The sequence below is a fragment of the Eumetopias jubatus genome, unplaced genomic scaffold, assembly GCF_037043125.1.
Source record: "Eumetopias jubatus isolate StellerSeaLion01/CBP00866 unplaced genomic scaffold, mEumJub1_p1.0 scaffold_5, whole genome shotgun sequence".
Taxonomy (NCBI): Eukaryota; Metazoa; Chordata; class Mammalia; order Carnivora; family Otariidae; genus Eumetopias; species Eumetopias jubatus.
The window spans coordinates 27,085,115-27,103,768 of record NW_028274811.1 but is presented as its reverse complement, the minus strand read 5'-3'; the positions used below and the strand labels follow the sequence as shown (position 1 = coordinate 27,103,768).

General features: G+C 50.3%; 1 protein-coding gene and 1 pseudogene across 1 annotated transcript in view; both read left to right on the top strand.

The window, feature by feature from the left end:
• FSTL4 (follistatin like 4) overlaps positions 1 to 18,654 on the top strand; it is a 398,358-nt gene that overhangs the window by 180,843 nt on the left and 198,861 nt on the right. The window contains exon 4 of the mRNA XM_028103667.2: positions 13,817 to 14,065. Within this exon, the coding sequence (XP_027959468.1) occupies positions 13,817 to 14,065 (249 nt within the window). The remainder of the gene's footprint in view (positions 1 to 13,816; positions 14,066 to 18,654) is intronic.
• Positions 10,638 to 11,326, top strand: LOC114209573 (N-alpha-acetyltransferase 11-like; annotated as a pseudogene).

Here is an 18,654-nt window from a genome sequence, read left to right as displayed (position 1 = left end):
AGTTCTCATCAGAATCCCTGAGGAGAAGAAAAAGGAGAAGCAATGGAGCAGAGATAATATTTAAAGGAGGCTGTGAGTTTTCACAAACCGATGAAACACAGGAATCCTCACTTCCAGGAAACCCGATGAATGACAAGCAGCATAAATGCAGAGTAACATGCACGCTTATATCACAGAGAAGCTGCAGAGAGCCAAAGAATCCTAAAATTACCTACATGGGAATAAAAAGTTGTCAGCTGACATCTCAAGAACAACAGAAGCCCAAAAGCAGGAAAAATAAATGTTTATTGAATTGAGGGGGAAAATCACTAAACGTAGAATTAATTACACAGCATGAGTTATTCTTTAAAATGAGGATACCGTGGCTATTTTAGACACACATTACAAAGAAAATGTGAGGCATAAAAAGGAATTAAGAGAAATAATGAATTAAGGGGCTCTTGTCATGCATTTAGGTCATGAAAGGAGTGTTTGGATATGTTCTAAGGTTCTTTATATGGAGGGTATTTAATTTTTACTTGAGTAGAAGAAAAAAAATGAAAGGTGAAATAAGGAAACAAAAGAATGAAAGAGGAACGTAGAAAAAGGCGATCAACAACCTAATTGGTGTATCTGGAGTAATGAGATGTGCATACAGTGGACACTGTAAGAGAAAATGAATGAATTGCAAGCATAGGAGGTGCGCGAAGCCACACAGTGTCAGAGCAGAGGAATGAGGTCTCAGATAAATAAATACAGTATGATTGATTCAGTTATATAAAATAAAACTCAGAAACATGTAGAACAAGCAGTATATTGCATAGAAATACAAAGTGAGATCGAATGGCAGAGCAGAAGCCAAGCAAGAATAAAGAAGAAATTGAGGATGATGTTTACCTCTGAGTAGAAACGAGGGCGACATGGAGAAATTCGAAACTGAGAACACCGTTCTTTTTCTCGAAATGGGTTGATGCGTACATAATCGCCCCCGTACGGCAGTCCTTACAGTCCTTACAGTCCACAAAGTGTCTAAGTATCCTTTCACAGTCATTATTTAATAAGAATAATTTAACCACTTACAGTTATTTGAATTTGACCTTTATGTGGTGTGAGACAGGGTTCCAGTGCGCCTGTTTTCCAGGTGGAGAGCTGGCTGCCCCAGCATCATTTGCCAGATGCCTGTCCTTTCCTTGGTGCAGTGGTCACTCTGGTCAGACACCGGATTTTCACGTATATCCCCTGGGATGTCTGTCTGGTCCCCTCTCCTATTTTATTGCCCCGTCTGCTGTCTGTGATGTGTCTCTCCTCGGCCAGTATCACTGTTGTGATCACAGCAGCGGCAGCTTTGTGGTTGGGTGTTCCCATAGTAGAGATTGAGGCACAAATCCCCTCCCTCTTCTTTTTATCATTTTCCTTGGTTATCCGGGGGCACTTACTCTTCCAAATGAACTCCTTAAGATTATTTCATCCAATTCCAAAAGGATTGCATTAAATTTGTAAATCTATGGTAATGTCTTTCCACCCAACAATAAGAAATACCTTTGCATTTGTTCAAATCTTATTTTATGATCTTCAGTAAGATTTGATGGTCATTTTGTGTTGGTCCTATGGCTTTCTTATTAAATTTATCCATAAATATTTTATGGGTTTTACCATTATTATGAGTGGACTCTTATTCCCTTTACCATTTCTAATTATTTATTGCTAATGAAGAGAAGAATGATTAATTTTGGCATATTTATCATCTGTTCAACCACCTCATCATAATTCTCTTGCAATTTTAATACTGTCCCTGGAGTCTCTTTGTTTTTTAAGTATACAGATACACAGTCAGCAAAAAGATATAGTTGTCAGTTGCCTTTTCCAAATTTTTACTGATTATTTCATTTTCTTGTCTTATTACACTTCCTTTTTGAATAAAAATGGTGATGACAGGTGTCCCTGCCTGGCTCCTGATTTTAACTGGAACAGTGGTTGGCCATTTAAGATGCCGTGTTTAAGTTTTCCTCTGTTTCTTTTTCCTTAGAGTTTTTATTTGGAATGACTACCGTAGTTTAGGACTTTTTATCTCTTTTCTTCTCTTTTTCTTAGAGAGAGAACCTCAAGCAGGCCCCTTACCCAGCACAGAGCCTGACACCTGGCTCCATCTCACAGCCCTGAGATCTCAGCCGAAATCAAGAGTCGGACACTTAACTGACTGAGCTACCCAGGCGCCTCCTTTTATTTATATTTTTGCTCTGGGCTTTGAGATATGTCCTGTACTTGATCACGGAGGCCAGTAATTTGAGTCTCGATAGTGACCATTCTATCCTTAAATTCCTCTGATTTTCTTTTTGGCTCAAAATTCATAGTTCTCTTGAAACCCCCTCTTGGCGCTGTGCTCAGTTCTCCCAGAGTTCCAGTACTGTGTTGTCTCTGCTGAACTGTCATCCCCTTCCTCTGGCTGTTCTGGTCCTGGTCATTCTTCTCTCTGGAGGCTGAGCCCCCTCCTGTAAATGACTGTTTCCCACCACCTACTCACTGGGCCTCAGGTTCACACACTGAAGGACCTTCAGGCAGTAGTGGTCCCATAAACAGTGCCTGAGATGGGGTTGGCCAGCCCTGGGGGTCTCCATGTGGGAGTAGACAGGTCGTAGGGCTCCTGTGGAAAGCTGGAGGAAGCCTCCTACTCTCTGGCCAACATGTGCTCTCCCAGTCTCAGGGATAGAGCAGACAGTCCACTCATTCAGCCAGGAAAGCCAGCCTCCCATGAGCCTCTGTGCCCACCTGTCAGAGGCCTCAGCAGCTGCTTGGCTCAGACAAGCCAGACGGTGGGAGTTGACAAGAGAAGAAAAGATACTATCTTTTTGATCCAATTACTAAGCTTTGTTTTGATATTACGGCTGCTAATCCCATTGAGAGAAAAGGACAGATCTTTGAGAAGGGAAATTGACACCGTTCCCCTTAGAAAATACTAAATTTTTCTGTGCTAATATTAGATCTTTTAATCGAGCTCCACTTTTAAAAAATAAGTAGCAGGATAATCAAGGAGATGAGCATGTTATTCTCTCTAGTTGTGAGACATATCTATGATAAGTGATCTACAAGGCCAAGGGTTGACCCAGGGGCAGCTCTTGTACAGCAGGTAAAGGGCCCTAGAAGAATGTAGCATCCCCTCCGTGCTCGTAAGTCTGGAGTATAAATGTTGGGGAGCACCACGGTGCTTCATGCCGAGTGTCTCCACAATAATCCTTGAAATAATTGGAAGCGGCTCATGATGTCATGGCCTTGAATCATTAGTTGGTGGAGAAGCAGGAAAGAACCCATGTAATGAGGTATCAGCGAGAGAGTAGAGAGACCCATCAAGAGCGGCAACATCTGCCCCCCCTCAGCTCGAAGATGCAGGGAGCCCCGAGGAGCCAGAGAAAGTGACAGGAGGGCTTGGTACCAGGAGGAAAAATGAGGGGTCTGGTGACAGAGAATAAGACAGTTGCAAGCTGAAGAGGCTTTAGGCAAAGAACGAGAACTTGGGGACAGGAATATATTTGGAGGAAGTGCTCTAAAACAAAACCACTTTGCAAAAGAAACTCTCCCAAGGGCAAAAATCCTATTGTGTTTCACATTTTCATGCAGCTTTTCTTTTTCAGAAGGTCTCGGAAATAACCCTTCACAAGCCAGTTGAGATAGCTTGATAGGGCAAACAGAGGCAAAGAGAAAAAAGAAGAGATTTTTGTAGTTAGCACATGGGCTTTTATACACCTAAGTTCACAGTTGCGAGGTTGTTTTTCACGTCTCGTCGGATCTCCGCAGAACACCCTCATGCTCCTGTTCAGGAAACTGGGGAGGCTCACACAGGAAGGAGACTTGCTCTGCTGGAACCCAGCTCTCAGACTCTCACCCTGAGCTTCCCACACTGTCCACTCTGCCCACTACTCACTGTGTCACCGTGTCGCCTTCCTTAAAACCTCCGATTTCTGATGACTCAGATCTCTAGACAGCAATTTTGGGTGTCTGCAGTTTCTTAATCAGATCCAGTCTTTTTCCCCCTGGCATTTCCTGCAGCCGCTCCATGTCAAGCCCAATGCCCCACTCTGAACATAAGAAGTAGAACCTGGCCATTGCCCCGAAACCAGAGAGACACCCCATCCCCCACCCCAAAGCACTCAGTGACCCTGAATTCCGGCAGCTCAGACCTGCTCTTCTGTCTGACCTGCTACCCTTATACTGAAAGAAGTGCTGAGTGCTGGCCAGCAGCCTGGGAACCCATCTTAGATGGAATATGCCTATGGGAAGCCTCAGGGAGAAAGCTCTAGAAATGGTGAGTCAGGCCAGTCACTGTTGTCACACAAAGTAGAGAGTGAGGTGGCAGGATAGCACAAAGGGCTCCCAGAAGGAAGAGACAGCAGGACCTGCCCGTGGTAAGTGGGTCTGACACCTCTGCAGGCACCAGGGCCCAGGCCGTAGGCTGCCTTTGAACCTGAGCTCCAGGCTCACCTGGCAGGTCAGAGGCCCTGAGCTATTGAGCGCAGCCTGCAGAGTTTGAGCTGCAGTTCAGTCCTGGGCCCTGAGAATGTGTGGTTTCAGGCTCCCTCACCTCAGAGGCTGGGCAGAGTTTACATGGGTCAATCCAATCCCCAGCTCAAGGAGAATCACAAAGGGAAGCATGCCATTGAGACATTTTGAGGCTTGCTATTTCAAGCCTGCCTTTTAAAACCAGTTGGTACAGTTTATAGATTCAGTGTAAACAGGCTCACCTTTTTGTGAAGGCAGGTCTCCTGAAGATGGTCACCAGCCCACATTCGTGTCCCCACTTGTGTCAGTAAAAGCACATGGCTTCATAGCTTCCAGTCCTCTCGAACCTGTCACTAACTGAGGGTCTGAATTGAGCACTTACTATGTGCCAACCTCTATGAATTATGCCATTTAGTCCTCAAAACAATCCTGTAAGCAGCCAACTGTTGTTATCTTCATTTTTAAATTAGAGGGAAAATGGAGTAGGGGACTTGGCGGGCCTTTGACTTGGTAGGGTCGGAGCACAGGACCGATCAGTGCTGACCTGCGTCTGCTGACGCAGGCCTATCCCAGCTCACTCATGCTCGGCTCAACCAGGGGCCCTTCCCATGTGACAGTTTTCTTCCCACGTGAGCAAAGCTTTGTGTCCTCCCTTCTCGGGTCTCTCTGCGAGGTTGGAAGCTCCAAGGACAGGAGGTGTCCAAGGTAGGGGGAAAAGGTGAAACTCTGTGGCAGCCTTTTCAAATGACATCTGTCACTGTAGGCCCTCAGCAGTATTGGGGAAAATACCCAAAACTTGGGAATAAGGCAAAGGGCAGGTGACATGTCCTCCAAGGTCATATTGGCACAGTGTTTGACAGGCTCGCCCAGGGTCGTTTACGATCTGAGCCAGAGGTTGCCCCTCTGTGTATCTCACCATGCATTGCTAACTGAAGGCCCTTACTATGCAGTTACCCGCTAACTCATAGATTTGTTTCCAGTAAAGATGCAAACTGTTACCGCCTGGTGGGAAAAAATATAGCCTGCAAGGTTGTGTCTTCTTGTCCTGTATGTCATTCACCAGCTGTGTGCCTCGCCCCACCCGTTCAGTCCACCTTCTGTCTCCAACGCCTGTGTAGCCCTGAACCAGCTTCTCACTCCCGCAGGTCCCCTCGTTAATGAGTTAAGTAAATCTTCACCCCATGTTCACTTTATATTCTCATGAGAGGCACGCTTTTAAGTTTTTGAAAAGTACGCTTTGGCATTGGGTTCATCTGTGGCTGGAGATGGGCACCTCCAAAAGCCCTTCCAGAGACATCAGGGCATATGTGACAACCAGCGGTCTGTTACATCCTGATCCCTTGGCCAGAAAGAGCCAGCTTGTTGTGCCAGCCCTTGTTCCAGGCATTTCTGACTTTGATGTAATGGTTCTTTTTTTTTATTAAATTTTTTATTTAAATTCAATTTAATTAACATATACTTTAGTGTGTGTGTGTGTGTGTGTGTGTGTGTGTGTGTATCACATCTTCTTTATCCATTCATCTATCAATGGACATTTAGGCTCTTTCCAGATGGTTTATGTTTGAAGCCAGTTTGTTGGACCTTGGTTATAATCTCTCAGCAATACACATGACAAGTTACATTAGCTTCCAGCAATGGGTAACCAGATATTTCTGTTTAGCGTTCAGACCTAGAAAATTTGGGCATGTCTTTCAGAGCTCGTCAAAATTCTGCTTTTACGAAGTACACAATTGCCTCAGCGTAGGGTCCGCTCTGGGGTCACTGAGAGGAAATCACATCTGCCCAGCAGTCACCTGGACCATTTCTGGGGGAAAAAAGCCAGAGAAGGAGGGCAGGAAGGCGCTAAAGCTGAGGGGCATCCCATTAGAGGGAGGGGGCCTCTGGCCAGGGGTCTATGCATGGTAAGGAGCGGGTTTGGGTCTGTGATGCTCCGAGACCCCAGCAGGCCTTCCTCACATAGCACTGTGGACCTCCAGCCTGTAGAGAAAGTGCTAACTGGGCCTCCAAGCTGCACGCTTTTGGTGTATGTGCAGCAGAGATCCTGTAGGCCAGGCATGCTGATGTTTGGAGGTGCCCTGATGTTGGAGAAGCTCACACTGTGGATGTGTGGACCCTCCCGGCATGAGTTCCTTGAGGCAGGACCATATCCCTGGTTGAGATTGTCCCTCAAAGGATTTGGGTGAGATTGGTTGAAATCTAGGCTCGGCTGCCTCCCACCTACTTGTTATCTGAGCATAGGCAAATCACCTCTTGACTCGTATTTCCTAATCTGTTGAATGGGCACGTATGTACGCCACAGATACATTCAGGGTGAGGCCTGTGCGTGCATCTGCTTCATGGGGCTGTTGTAAGGATTAAAGGAGAATGAGACAAGCTCATGTGTTCTAAGTGTGAGGCACGGCACGCGTCGAGTAAATCGTGGTTACTCTACACACTGCCCTCTCTGGAATGTGCATCTCCCTAGGGGTAGCTACAGATTCTCTTCCCGTCCCTCCAGTGTGAATGAGACTTTCCAGGGCAGAGCTGAAGTTGGCACAGCCCCAGCCACCAGGGCACCCAGAGGCTGTGTTGGTTCCCACCAAGGTGACTCGTGGTGAGAGCCCAGGAGGGCTGCTCCCTTCCCCACCAGCAGCCCGGAAGGTGCCAAGAACCTTCTGGCCTGTGGGAGGAGCCCCTTTCAGCCAGGAAGGGAGCCAGGGTGCTGAACATCAGGGCGATTAGACCTCCTTTCAATGCTCAGTACTCAGGGGCTGACAAACACCTCCAGAGAACGAGAGGCACCCCACTTTCCCCAGGGTACAGTGGGGCAAAGCGGCAATTTGGCGTCTGCAGTCATGACTGCCGGCAGCCTGCACCTGCCTGGCAAGGTTTGTCTCAGAGCAGGGCTTTGTGAGCCGGGCTTCTTCCTGTGAGCCCCCAGGCTGCTCCCCAGCCCCAGCCCAAGGCTCTGCCCCTTCTCTATCAGGCCTCAGGTCAAATGTCACCTCCTCAACAAGGCTTCTCTGACTCCAAGAGAGTTGGCCCACCGCGGCAACCGGTCTGTTTCCTTCCCAGCATTGACTACAACCCACATTTGTTTGTTTGTGTTCACGCTCCTGTGTGTCTCCCTACATGGTAGCGTCCTGCCCTGAGGACAGTTTCCTGGTGGGCCTTGTGCCCCCAGCACCTGGAATCGGTCTGGCACAGAGGAGGTCCTCCTGGACTCTTCACCGGCTGTGTGGATGAAGCACCCCACTGTTACCACCTGTGTGCGGCACGGGCTGGGGAGCTGGGTCTCTGTGGGCTCCTGCACAAACTCAAGTTCTGCAGCTACATACAAGGCACTTGCATGGTCTCTGTCATGAGCGAGTCAAAGTTCACCAGACACTGTCTCCCGTCCACCTTGGGCGTGTCTGAGAGGATACGTGTTCTTGGAAGGTTCGGGGTGGGGAGTCCTGGGACCAGGAACGGCAGCTCCTGGATGGCACATCCACCTATCCAACACCTCTGTATGCACAGCGGGCTCCCAAAGGCAAGTCCTCAGCTCTAGGTCCTTAAAAAAACCTGACCATGACCCAGGCTATGTGCTGTAGCTCCCCGGTGGGTAGGTGCTTTTGCTCAGAAAATAAAGCATTGAATCCATTTGTAAAGGGCAGTATCTGCTGACAGGTGGGCACTCAGTTCCTGTAAGGGACCTTCTGGCCACCAAGGCCGGAGACTGCCGCTGTGCTGGCCTGGGGCTCACGGCAGGTTCCCGGCAGGCTGTCAGCACGGGGCGCCTGGGGTTTGGTGCTGTCCATGTTTTCTCTGGCCACGGCCTACTCTTCTTGGCCTGCTCTGGGCCCCGCAGAGTAGGTGCTCGCCTCAGAGCCAAGCCGTCACCTCAGTGTGGTTTCTTGGTGGGGTGCGATGAGGTCATAAGGATTTCAGGCCTAGTCCTTTGCTGGACGAGTCGTGGGGACCTCCCAAGATGGCATCACGAGAAGGGGGCTCTCCTCAGTGGTCAAGCTGGGGACAAGGTCTCGGTCAGGAGTGCTGCCCGGGGCAAGCTTGCCTGCAGCAGTTAGCATCCCTCAGTAGAAAACTAGCATGCTTCCCCTCATGTGCCACTCGGCACCATCCCCCAGAGGGAAATGCTCACTGATGTACTTTGCGCCAGGGCACCAGTTATGGAGACTGAGTCAGAGTTTGGAAACTGCCACGTGGTATGGTCAGTGATGAGAAAGCGGGCCACCTGCAATGGGGGAACAAAGAAGGACCCACCTCTTCTGTCTGATCCCTCGACGGAGTCCCGTGGACTCAGCTCCCACTGTCGCTAAGCTGGGCCACCTCCCCGTCACTGGGAGGCAATGGCAGCCCAGGTCTGTGAGTTCAAATCGAGAATCCCGATCTGAGTCACAGAGGGGATCTCTAGCATCAGCTGGTACAAATGGACTTGTTTCTCTGGCGTCATAACTCTCATGTAACGATTCCCATTTCTGACTGCATTCAGTAAATTTAATTAGTGTCGAAAAGCCACTTATTTGGTAAGATGATCAGTTTCTAACCTGGGTAAATGACTTTTTTTATGACTATAAATTAAGCACATTATATCTTTTTCATGCATCATGGTCGTCCTCATAAATACTGTAGACAGTTGCTGGTGGTCTCACTTGGTTACCTTTCCCATTACTGTTTTATCATCATCCTGCTAGGACTGGGGAATTCATTCTGTTTTAGTAACAAGGAGGAAGTAGTGACAAGGGGCTTGTTTAGCGAGGAACCCACTGCTTGGTCCACGTCTCTGTGGCCAAGGATGGGATTCCAGGCCCACCCCTGTGCAGGACGTTCTCAGCTTGTCCCCGGGCCTGCTGGGCACAGGCTGGGAAAAGCAGCAGATGCATGGCTGCTCAGGTACTTTTGTCTTAATTGCAAATAATTTGGTTAAAAAAATCAAATATTTGCCAACAGCCCATTTCCATGTCAGAGAGAACCTGAGTGTTCTTGACAACTTCTGTGAGCACAGGTTGGCCCGAGTGTTTTCTTAACACTGATTCCTCAGGGCACAGCCTACGGGGGAGGCCTCAGTAACACCTGTGAGCTACTCATACGTGGGAACTGGAGGCCTGGTATCCAGTGCTAGTCTTTGGAAGCACTCACTGCGATTGGAGCCTGCTGGTGCTTGAGAGGAGAAAGGGTCAGATGGAAGGGGTTCTGCCCCCACCCTCTGCCCTGCCATCCGTTGCAAGCAGGCTTGGCTTTAACTGCCTAGGCTGAGTTAGGTGGTCTCTGAAGTCTCTTCCTACTCTGCCACTCCAGATTCTAGTCTCCTTTACCCCACAAGGCCCACCTCCATCGACCTTTGTCTCCCGTTTGTGCCTCCATCTTTCCAGCTTCCCTCCTGCCCTCCGACAGAGGAGGCAAGGGGAGATGTACCCCTCAAAAGGTCCCCCCGTGGGGGCATGGGGCCCCCACTACCCTCCCCATCTCTGCCTCTAACCTGAAGTTTGAGCAGTGGTACCAAATCAGAGTTGAGAGGGTCAGCTTTTAAAACTCCTGTGCTTCCCTGAGCATGAGTGTCCAGGGCTCTGTGAGGACAGAGGCCCCGCCCCGTACCTGCAGGGCCTCTCTCATCCAGAGAGTGGGGCAGACATTCTTGGGAAGGGAATTCAGAGGAGGGGGCAGCGGGCTCGGCTCGGACTTGCGCTGGCAGTGAGCACCTCAGAGAGGTGCTAGACCCCAGGGGGTGAGTACTTGGAGCTGGGTCAGCTGGAAAGAGCTGTATTAGTTTCTTCTAGTAGCCGCCAGTGCTTTCCAGGGTAACCCATTTTGCAGCCACCCAGGAGAGTCATGCTAATCAAACACACTCTGTAGCAAAGTAGCCATCAACACCGTGGGTGGAGGGCCTCCAGCCCAGGGCCTCCCACTGCCAGGAAACCTCAGCTCCCCTCCACCTTTCAACCTTGACAGGAAAATGTGTGCCGGAGCTGATGAATGCCGCCGAGCCTCTGCCGTGACACGTGGAACGTCAGCCAAGTGGATAAAGGAGATTCACACGCCTGCTTAGGATCCGTACTTCGACACTGCTCAGAAATAGTTTGACCTTCGCCCTTGGACCAAGTCCTCCAGGCAAAAAGTGACTCTTGTGCTTGGTGGCAGCCTCTTTCCCGGTCACCACCATCCGACCCCATTTGCTACCCGCCGCCATTATGAACATCCGCAATGCTCGGCCAGATGACCTGATTAACATGCAACACTGCAACCTTCTCTGCCTTCCCGAGAACTACCGGATGAAATACTATTTCTACCATGGCCTTTCCTGGCCGCAGCTTTCTTACATTGCTGAGGACGAGGGCGGGAAGATTGTGGGCTACGTCCTGGCCAAAATGGAGGAGGACCCAGATGACGTCCCCCATGGACATATCACCTCGCTGGTGGTGAAGCGTTCACACCGGCGCCTCAGCCTGGCCCAGACGCGGATGGACCAGGCCTCCCGGGCCATGATAGAGAACTTTAGCGCCAAGTACGTGTCCCTGCACGTCAGGAAGAGTAACCGCGCAGCTTTGCACCTCTATTCTAACACCCTCAACTTTCAGGTTAGTGAGGTGGAACCCAGATACCATGCAGATGGCGAAGATGCCTATGCCATGAAACGGGATCTCTCACCGATGGCAGATGAGCTAAGGCAGCTGGAGCTGAAGAAGGGCAGGTTTGTGGTGCTGGGCTCCAGGGAAAACCAGGAAACCCAGGGAAGCCCACTTCCTAGTTCTGAAGAGGATGGTCAGAAGGAGGAGAACCCCGCCGCTGATGATAGTGGCAGTGACAGCAAGGAACCCAGCGAGTCCGAGGAGAGCACTGATGTCCAGACAGCTCAGAAGGTTCAGATTCCACCTCCTAGAACCTGTTTAAGCATTGCAGTTCCTCGCATCTCAGCCACGTCTGCCCTCTGAGCCCTGGCTTAGCCTGTCTGCTCTGCAGCACCTTTCCTGGGATCATCTCACAATGGCCCCAATGGCTTCTCACTCTCAACAGCAACCGTCTACATATCCCACTGGGATTACAAAGGAATACCTGGATACAAGAGCCTCCTGCCCAAGAGCCAAGAAAGTTTGGGGCCTGCCATCACAGAACCTTCTTTGGCCTGCTCACACCATGCCACCATTTTACTCTGTAGTAGTCCTGTGCTGGGGGTGGTTGTCTTGCAAGTTGTCTCCTCCTAGAATGCTGAACAGGAAGCAGGGCAAACTCCTGAAGCTCCTCTGCTTTCAGGTTTTGCCATTGTTTATCGGGTTTTCATTCTTGAGGGTGTAGTCAGGACCATCAAGTCAGACCTCATGCCCTCCTTCCTCCCCTTCTTCTTTTCTGGAGGAAGTATTCTATTTTCTCTTCCTTTCTCTGGGAACTCATCGTCTGTCTTACCCTCCCCTTTCTTGAGGCGGTATTCTCCTCCTCTTTCCCAGCTGGAGGAAGTCACGAGGAAGGGCTTCTACTACGCAATCAGAACTTGGAGATTTTAAGACAAGGACAACCAGTGATTAAATTGCCGGATTTAATCTCCTTATTTGTGTCAATTTGTTTTTTTGGGTTTTTTTGTTGTTGGTGTTAATGACACAACTTGCCATTTATTGAGTACCTATGATATTCAGGTACAATGTAGGACTTTTATTAATGATATATTTAACTCTCTCAGTACCCCTAAAAGGTAGGCGTTAGGATTCCTGTTTTATTCGTGACAAAACTGAAGCTCAAAGAAGCAAAGTAAATATCTGGGGTCTGAACCCGAGTCTATTTGAATTCAAGGCCAAAGCTTCGTTCACTTTCCCATTGCCACTCTTTGCATTTTATTCATAAAGGTGTGAAAACTATAGCAAAAAAAGGAAAATCTACAGTTTAAAATGTTCTGTTGACTTAATACATGGCAACTCTATGTCATTTGTAAGTATTTCTGTATAACCCACCATTATAATCCTGTTTTACTATTTTTCTCCAGTAAAGATAAGTGAAGACAAAAAAAAAAAAAAAAAAAAAACAAATAGTTTGACCTTCTAGTTTATTATGATTCAGGAAAAAGTCAATATTTCTTAACTTGCCAAGGCTGGAAGAATTTAAATGAATTATTGAATTAAGCAGTTAATCTATCGATAACTGATTTTTTTCCTTTCAAATCTAGAATGATGAAAAGCAGGCGTAACCAAAAACAAGAAAAAGAAGGTTGTTTTCTCCCCCCAAACATTTTAATCCCATGAGATTGGAGCTGGGGCCAAATGTTCAGTGTTGACCACCGGGGCCATTCTGTCTCGCTTGGGTATTGTGAAGAAGATATAATTAAAACTTAAAAGCAAAGACTTCCGTGGCCATAAAATCTGCATTCGTGTTTTAATTATTTGTATTTTGATATCCCTTTCTTATTCTCGACTTGTGTTTGCTGCCATTAATACTGCATTTTCTGGACTCCCCCAGCAGAGTGGAATGTCGTTTTGGGGTGCTTCCTGGGCCTTTCCTGTAAGCGGGCCCTTCCAGCAATAAGACACTCTCCTGGCCACCCTGCCCACGTGGGAGTGTGAGTTCTGGGCACCACCGCCTCACACCATTGTGCACGTGTGTTGGGTGCAGGGAACACCCAGGAGCGTGGCAGCAGCTATTCCCAGGGTCTCAGCCTCCCTCCCACGGCTGTAGCTTCCTGCTTCATGCTAGAAAGGGCTGGGCAGTAGAGAAAGGCTACTGGTCCCACCACCGGTGGTGTGTATCCTGGAGAACCACATTCTCCCCAGAGAACAGCGTCAAGCTCAAAAGCGTCCCTGCCGTGGCCACCGCCATCCTGAACACTTAGAGTACCGCTTTCTCCTTTCTTACTCCACACTGATTCCCTAGCTTCCGCCATTGCTCCCCACTGCCTAACATATCTGACCACACTTCCTCAGCTTGGCGCTGTATGTCTCCTAGAATCACACCTTGGCATCCTTACCTTTCCCACCCCGCCCCTGTACAAAACTCCTCCTCCCATCAGGTCTGTCCCTCCAGTGCAGTTATGGGAGCCATGGCTCGAGCCCTGCCTTTTGGCAAGCCATCCTCCCCTCACTCAGCACGGTCCATTGGCACTGTGCTACCTCCATGTGGTCCCCTGGCTACTCTTCCCTCCCAGGATGGGCGGGTGGGGGAGGGGCTGTGCCCGAGATGTTTGGTGTGAGCCAACCATAAAATCTGAACCCTGTACAGCAGGGTGCTGCTTTTGGCACCCATGGCCATCTCCTGTTGGTAGGGCAAAGACTCTTTTGGGCACACCAAGCCCCAAGGCCTTGGCTTCACCGGCAAATGGAACCACAAAGGAAGCCCTTGACCGCCACCACCAAATGCTTGCAGCTGACCCTCTGTTTTGTGTGTTTGGCAGGACTTTCTGGCCACGATGGGCTGCCAGCCTCCTGTGGGAAGAAGTTCTGCAGCCGCGGGAGCAGGTGCATGCTCAGCAGAGAGACAGGGGAGCCCGAATGCCGGTGCCTGGAGGCATGTAGACCCAGCTACATGCCCGTGTGTGGCTCCGATGGGAGGTTTTATGAGAATCACTGTGAGCTCCACCGAGCCGCCTGCCTGCTGGAGAGAAAGATCGTCGTTGTCCACAGCAAGGACTGTTTCCTTAAAGGTAGGAAGTTGCTTCCTTGCCCCTATGCTTTTGGGTTTGGGGATGGATCTTCTGATGCCCTTTTGACAAATGGCCCAGGTGCTGAGGCTGCAGGTTGAACGTGTAAAGGAAGGCTGGAACCTCAGCCAGATAGCAACCCCTGCCTTTGCGGCGGCGGAGGTGGGGGGCGGGGCTTGGGGAGCAGAACCTAGGCAGACCTTTGGGGTAGGACAGGGAGGGGAAGTGAAGGGATGGAAGCCACCAAGTGCCTGCAACAGTGAGGGAAAGGAGCGTGGGAATCACCTGGGCCTGGGCACCTGGAGCGGAGGGGGCAGGGCCCGGCATCTCCCTAACAGGCCCCAAGCCTGCGGAGGTGTGACCAGGATGTCAGAGCGTTCTCAGCAGCCGAGCACAGGTCTGTTGAGCCCCTACAGCCGTTCCCTGTGCCGCCCGCAGCCACACGAAGGGCCACTTTCCCACTGTGGCAGTGCTGTGGCAGCGGGAGTCGGGGGGATGTGTCCAGGAGCAGGCGAGGCTCCAGTGGGTCGGGCTGCTCCCGTGATGGTAATAGTCTTGGACACTTTCATGGCTGCGCTTATGACGCTCACGCTGAGGTGCTTCAGAAATCATGAGGCACATTATGGAAATGAGGCCAAAGTGAGTCCAGGAAAAAATGTCCCTGGTTTGAGAACCCTGCCCAGCCTCATGTCTGCCGATCCCCGGCCCCATGAGCACTAAAACACTTGACCAACTGCTCCAGCTTCATTGGCCGTGTTGAGTTTTATAGACTGATGTTCCGTTCTCCGGTTTCCAATATCCCCCAAATTGCATCTTTCTAAAGGTTTTTATTTCTGCATCAGAGTGCGCCCAGCCTCCCTCACCATCGGTTATTCAGACAGCATTTCTCATTTCATGCAAGGGAAAAACAAGCACCCTGAAAGCCGCCTCGGTGAGGGGGGATGGGGGAGCGCTGGGGAGGATGGGGGCCACCGGTGCACGCAGATGAGGGCTCGGTTCTGCTTCATGCTCATTGAGTTCATCCACCAAATCCTTCTGATTCATTGAGGCTTTGTACGGATTTTGTGAATGCCCACGCTGTGGACAGCAGTCCCCACCAGCTCCCAGAGAGCCTAAGAGTACAGCCCGGCTCTGCCACTTCCCAGCTCTGTGACCTTGGGCACATCACTCCACTTCTCTGGGCCTGGGTACTGCTATTGGCAGTACCACCTGCTCTGTGGCATAAAGTAAATGAAAGGCTACACAGAAACCATGTAGCATGTGCCAGGCACATCACAAGTGTTGTGTATTAATGACCCCTACCGTCATCTTTCAATCCAGTGTGGCCTCAGGTCTAGAGCAGAGAGACTCAGGTCATGTGGGGAAGGCAGAGGCAGGAACAAGGGCCCTGCCCGGCAGGTGTGGGGCCCACCTGGCTTGCTGGTAGATGGAGTCGGGGAGGAAGATGCTGAGAGTCGCGTCCTCATGCTGTCCTGGAGAAGCTTACCTGGAACCAGGGCTCCCCTTTCTGCAGACCTAGCTCCGTGAGTCTGGATGCCACGGAGGAGTCTTCACTGCCTCCTGCTCAGATCAACTCCAGTCCCAGGCGGCGGGACGGCCCGCCTGCCTCCATCCTCCAGCCTCCCCACCCGGAGTGTTTGGCGAACAGTGAAGCCCTGTTCACTGACCTCAGGACCTTGGCAGGGATGGAGGGCAGGCCTCCCTAGGGAGGGGGCTTTGGGTGGGCACTTCCCCACCTGCACCAGAGCCATGGTTCCAACGGGGAGCAGGAGGAAACAGCGACAGGGGGCTAGGGAGTGAGGTCTTAGAAGGAAGGAGGCCGTAAAGGACAATATCCTACAACCCCACCCCAAGATAGCAGTAGTTAATGCCCTCTTCAGCTCCCCTGATGACAGTTTGTCTTTTGTCCCTATTTCCAGGGAATTACTGATACAGGAAGTGGAAAAATACCTTCTTTTTTCATGCAAGCAGTAATTCTAAATTCACCCGTGTTCCATTCTCTTTTCCTACCGGACTCTACAAACAAAAGCTCTGACTTCATTCTCGGGTTTCATTTGTCCCCCAGAAGTCACTATTAGGACACAGTCCTCATGGGGCCAGGTGTGGAGAGAAGGAAGGGTGTGGTAGTAGATTCTAGGGGCCACAGTTCAGAGTGCCCCCTCTGTGGCTGGGACCTGGGCCCTTGGTGGGGGTGGGGGGAGTTGTCCTGAGCTCTGTGTGGGGACCACAGCCCTCTTGCTCTGCAAGGAGGAGAGGCGATATTCTAAGCCCCAGTTTCAAGAAAACTTGTGGTAGCACATTGCGGTTGCTATGGCAATGGAATTCCTCGTGAACGCGGAATGAAATATAACATCATTTAGGGATTATTAGCCTGTGAGGAAAGGCAAAACTGAACTCAAAAGCATTGCTTCAGCTCATCTTTGCAGCTGTTGATACCAGCTCTCCTGCCATCCCCAGCAGGGTGTCTCCTGCCGAAATTAAGGGGGACAGAGGGAGGTAGGGTTGTCGGATCTCTTTCTGCCTGTGGCCAAATTAAAGTCGCATTTGTTCTCAGCACCAAATGCCACCAGAGAATACCAAGACAGTGGGTGGAATTCTCTGTAACTTTAACTTCTTATAGACTTTGTGTTTGGAAAGTTACGTCGTGAGGTGGTGTTCCTATTTGTGTACTGGTTGGCACTTTTAAAATTGTTTTTCTGTCTCGGTTTTGAATTCACGCTGTATCTCCTGCGCTGTGTGTGAAGACAAGCTTGCTTTCAGCCATCACTCACCACACCAGGCTTGTATTATCCCAGATGATACAGTGTCATAGTTGGGCAGTTTTCCAAACAAACCGTGAAATTATGGAAGAAAGAAGGCTGTTAGGGCGACAGTTCTAAATGGATCTAAAGATTCCTTGGCCTGCATGGTGTTTTTAGGGGCACTTTGGTGCTTCAGAGGAGAGTTTCCAGGCTCATGAAATCAGAGGAAATAATTTCCATTTTAACCAAAAAATGAAACACACTACAGGCTCACTAACAAATCTCTTTTCCTCCCACCTACACAGGGGAGGAAAAACCAAACCTTTTGTTGCAAGGCAGAACAGATAGGTCTTGCTGCCAAAGAGACTGCTTTTATTGTTGTTGTTACTTTTTTTTTTTTTAATGTTATTGCTTTGGAACTTAAATCAGGTCTCACACCTTCAGGGCATGTCCATACTTCTGCAAGTCTTTCCTGCCCTGCGAGAGAGCGCTACTCACATCCCCAGCTGTGGGCCCAGCCTTTGGTTTAACTCTGGCGGAGCAGGTCCCTGCAGCCAGGGAGGTGCTGAGGCCTCTGTGAGCATCACGGGCAGGAGCGGGCCTCCTGGGAGGTGCAGGGGGAGGGGGCAATGTGGCCCAGGCTCACGGGTACGGCTTGAGATCAGTCATGGGCCATACCACCCCTCCTGGGACAGGGCACGTAAGCTCTCTGTTCCTCACTTACCCCTTCTATGGAACGTGAATAATGGCAGTGCCTACGTCACAGCGTGCGTGCTGCGGGCACGACATAAGGAGTGGCTGGCACGCAGTGAGCTCACCTCTCTAAGCAGTGTCAGCAGCACTCAGGACAGTGGTGATGCCGTTGCAAACATCAGGACACAGCTGAGGGGCAAATGCAAGAGGCCTTAAGACATCTGCCCGTGGGCAGCACTGTGTGTGAGCTAAGAACTCAGGGTGGTGGTTGCTCTTCTGAACAAAGAGAAAGAAGATCGTTGGTGCTGCACGTTTATTTAATGAACGGCTAGAATTTGATCACCAAGTGGACAGACTAAACTCACCTTCTCCAGCTGCCTTGCTGTTTTAGAAAGAGATGTAACAAGTCATTTAAGTTCACCTAGCAAGTCAGTAGAGATGTGAAAGGAGATTCCAATAGCCCCTGATTCTGAGTCTAGAGGAAGTTTCTGGAATGCATGAAAGGCTCTTGGGAACTGCCAGTTGAGCCTTAGGGAGGGATTCGTCTGCCTGAGGATGAGAAAGGGCATGTCCAGGGAAGAGACAGTGAGATGCATCTCCCAGGGTGAGTAAGGGCGGGAGAGTGGTCCTTAGGGATGCAGGCATGGGGTTCCTACAGACTCAGAGAAGAGCAAGCGCCTAAAATGCAGATCCTGGGGAGTGTGGGTCCACACTGGGTAAATGCAGGCCCTTGGGGAAGGTGAGCTGAGAAAGGCCTGCACGCCAGGCTAGGCCGTTTGTCCCCAAGCTGACTGTGTGTCTGATGAACCAGTCCAACTTTCCCATTCCCCAGACAGGGACCCTGGGTCCCAGAGAGGGCTGGTACCTAGTCCAGGTTACACAGGCCCTGCCTCTGCAGCCTGCCCTTGAGAAGAACCCACAGCTCTGGAACTGTTCATCCCAGCAAGGCATGTTCAGCTGTTTTCTCCTTCTCCCCCGGAGACCTCCCAGTGCAGAGGTGGAGGGCTCAGGAGCCTTGGTCGGTGAGAAAGGCCTGGGAGCTCCTCGGCGGGGGCCTGCTCTCCAGGTCAGCAAGAAGCCCAGTTGGGAACCGCCCCGGGAAAGCTGGCTCAGTCGTCCCAAACTGACAGGGCCTCTGGACTTACCAACACCGGACCA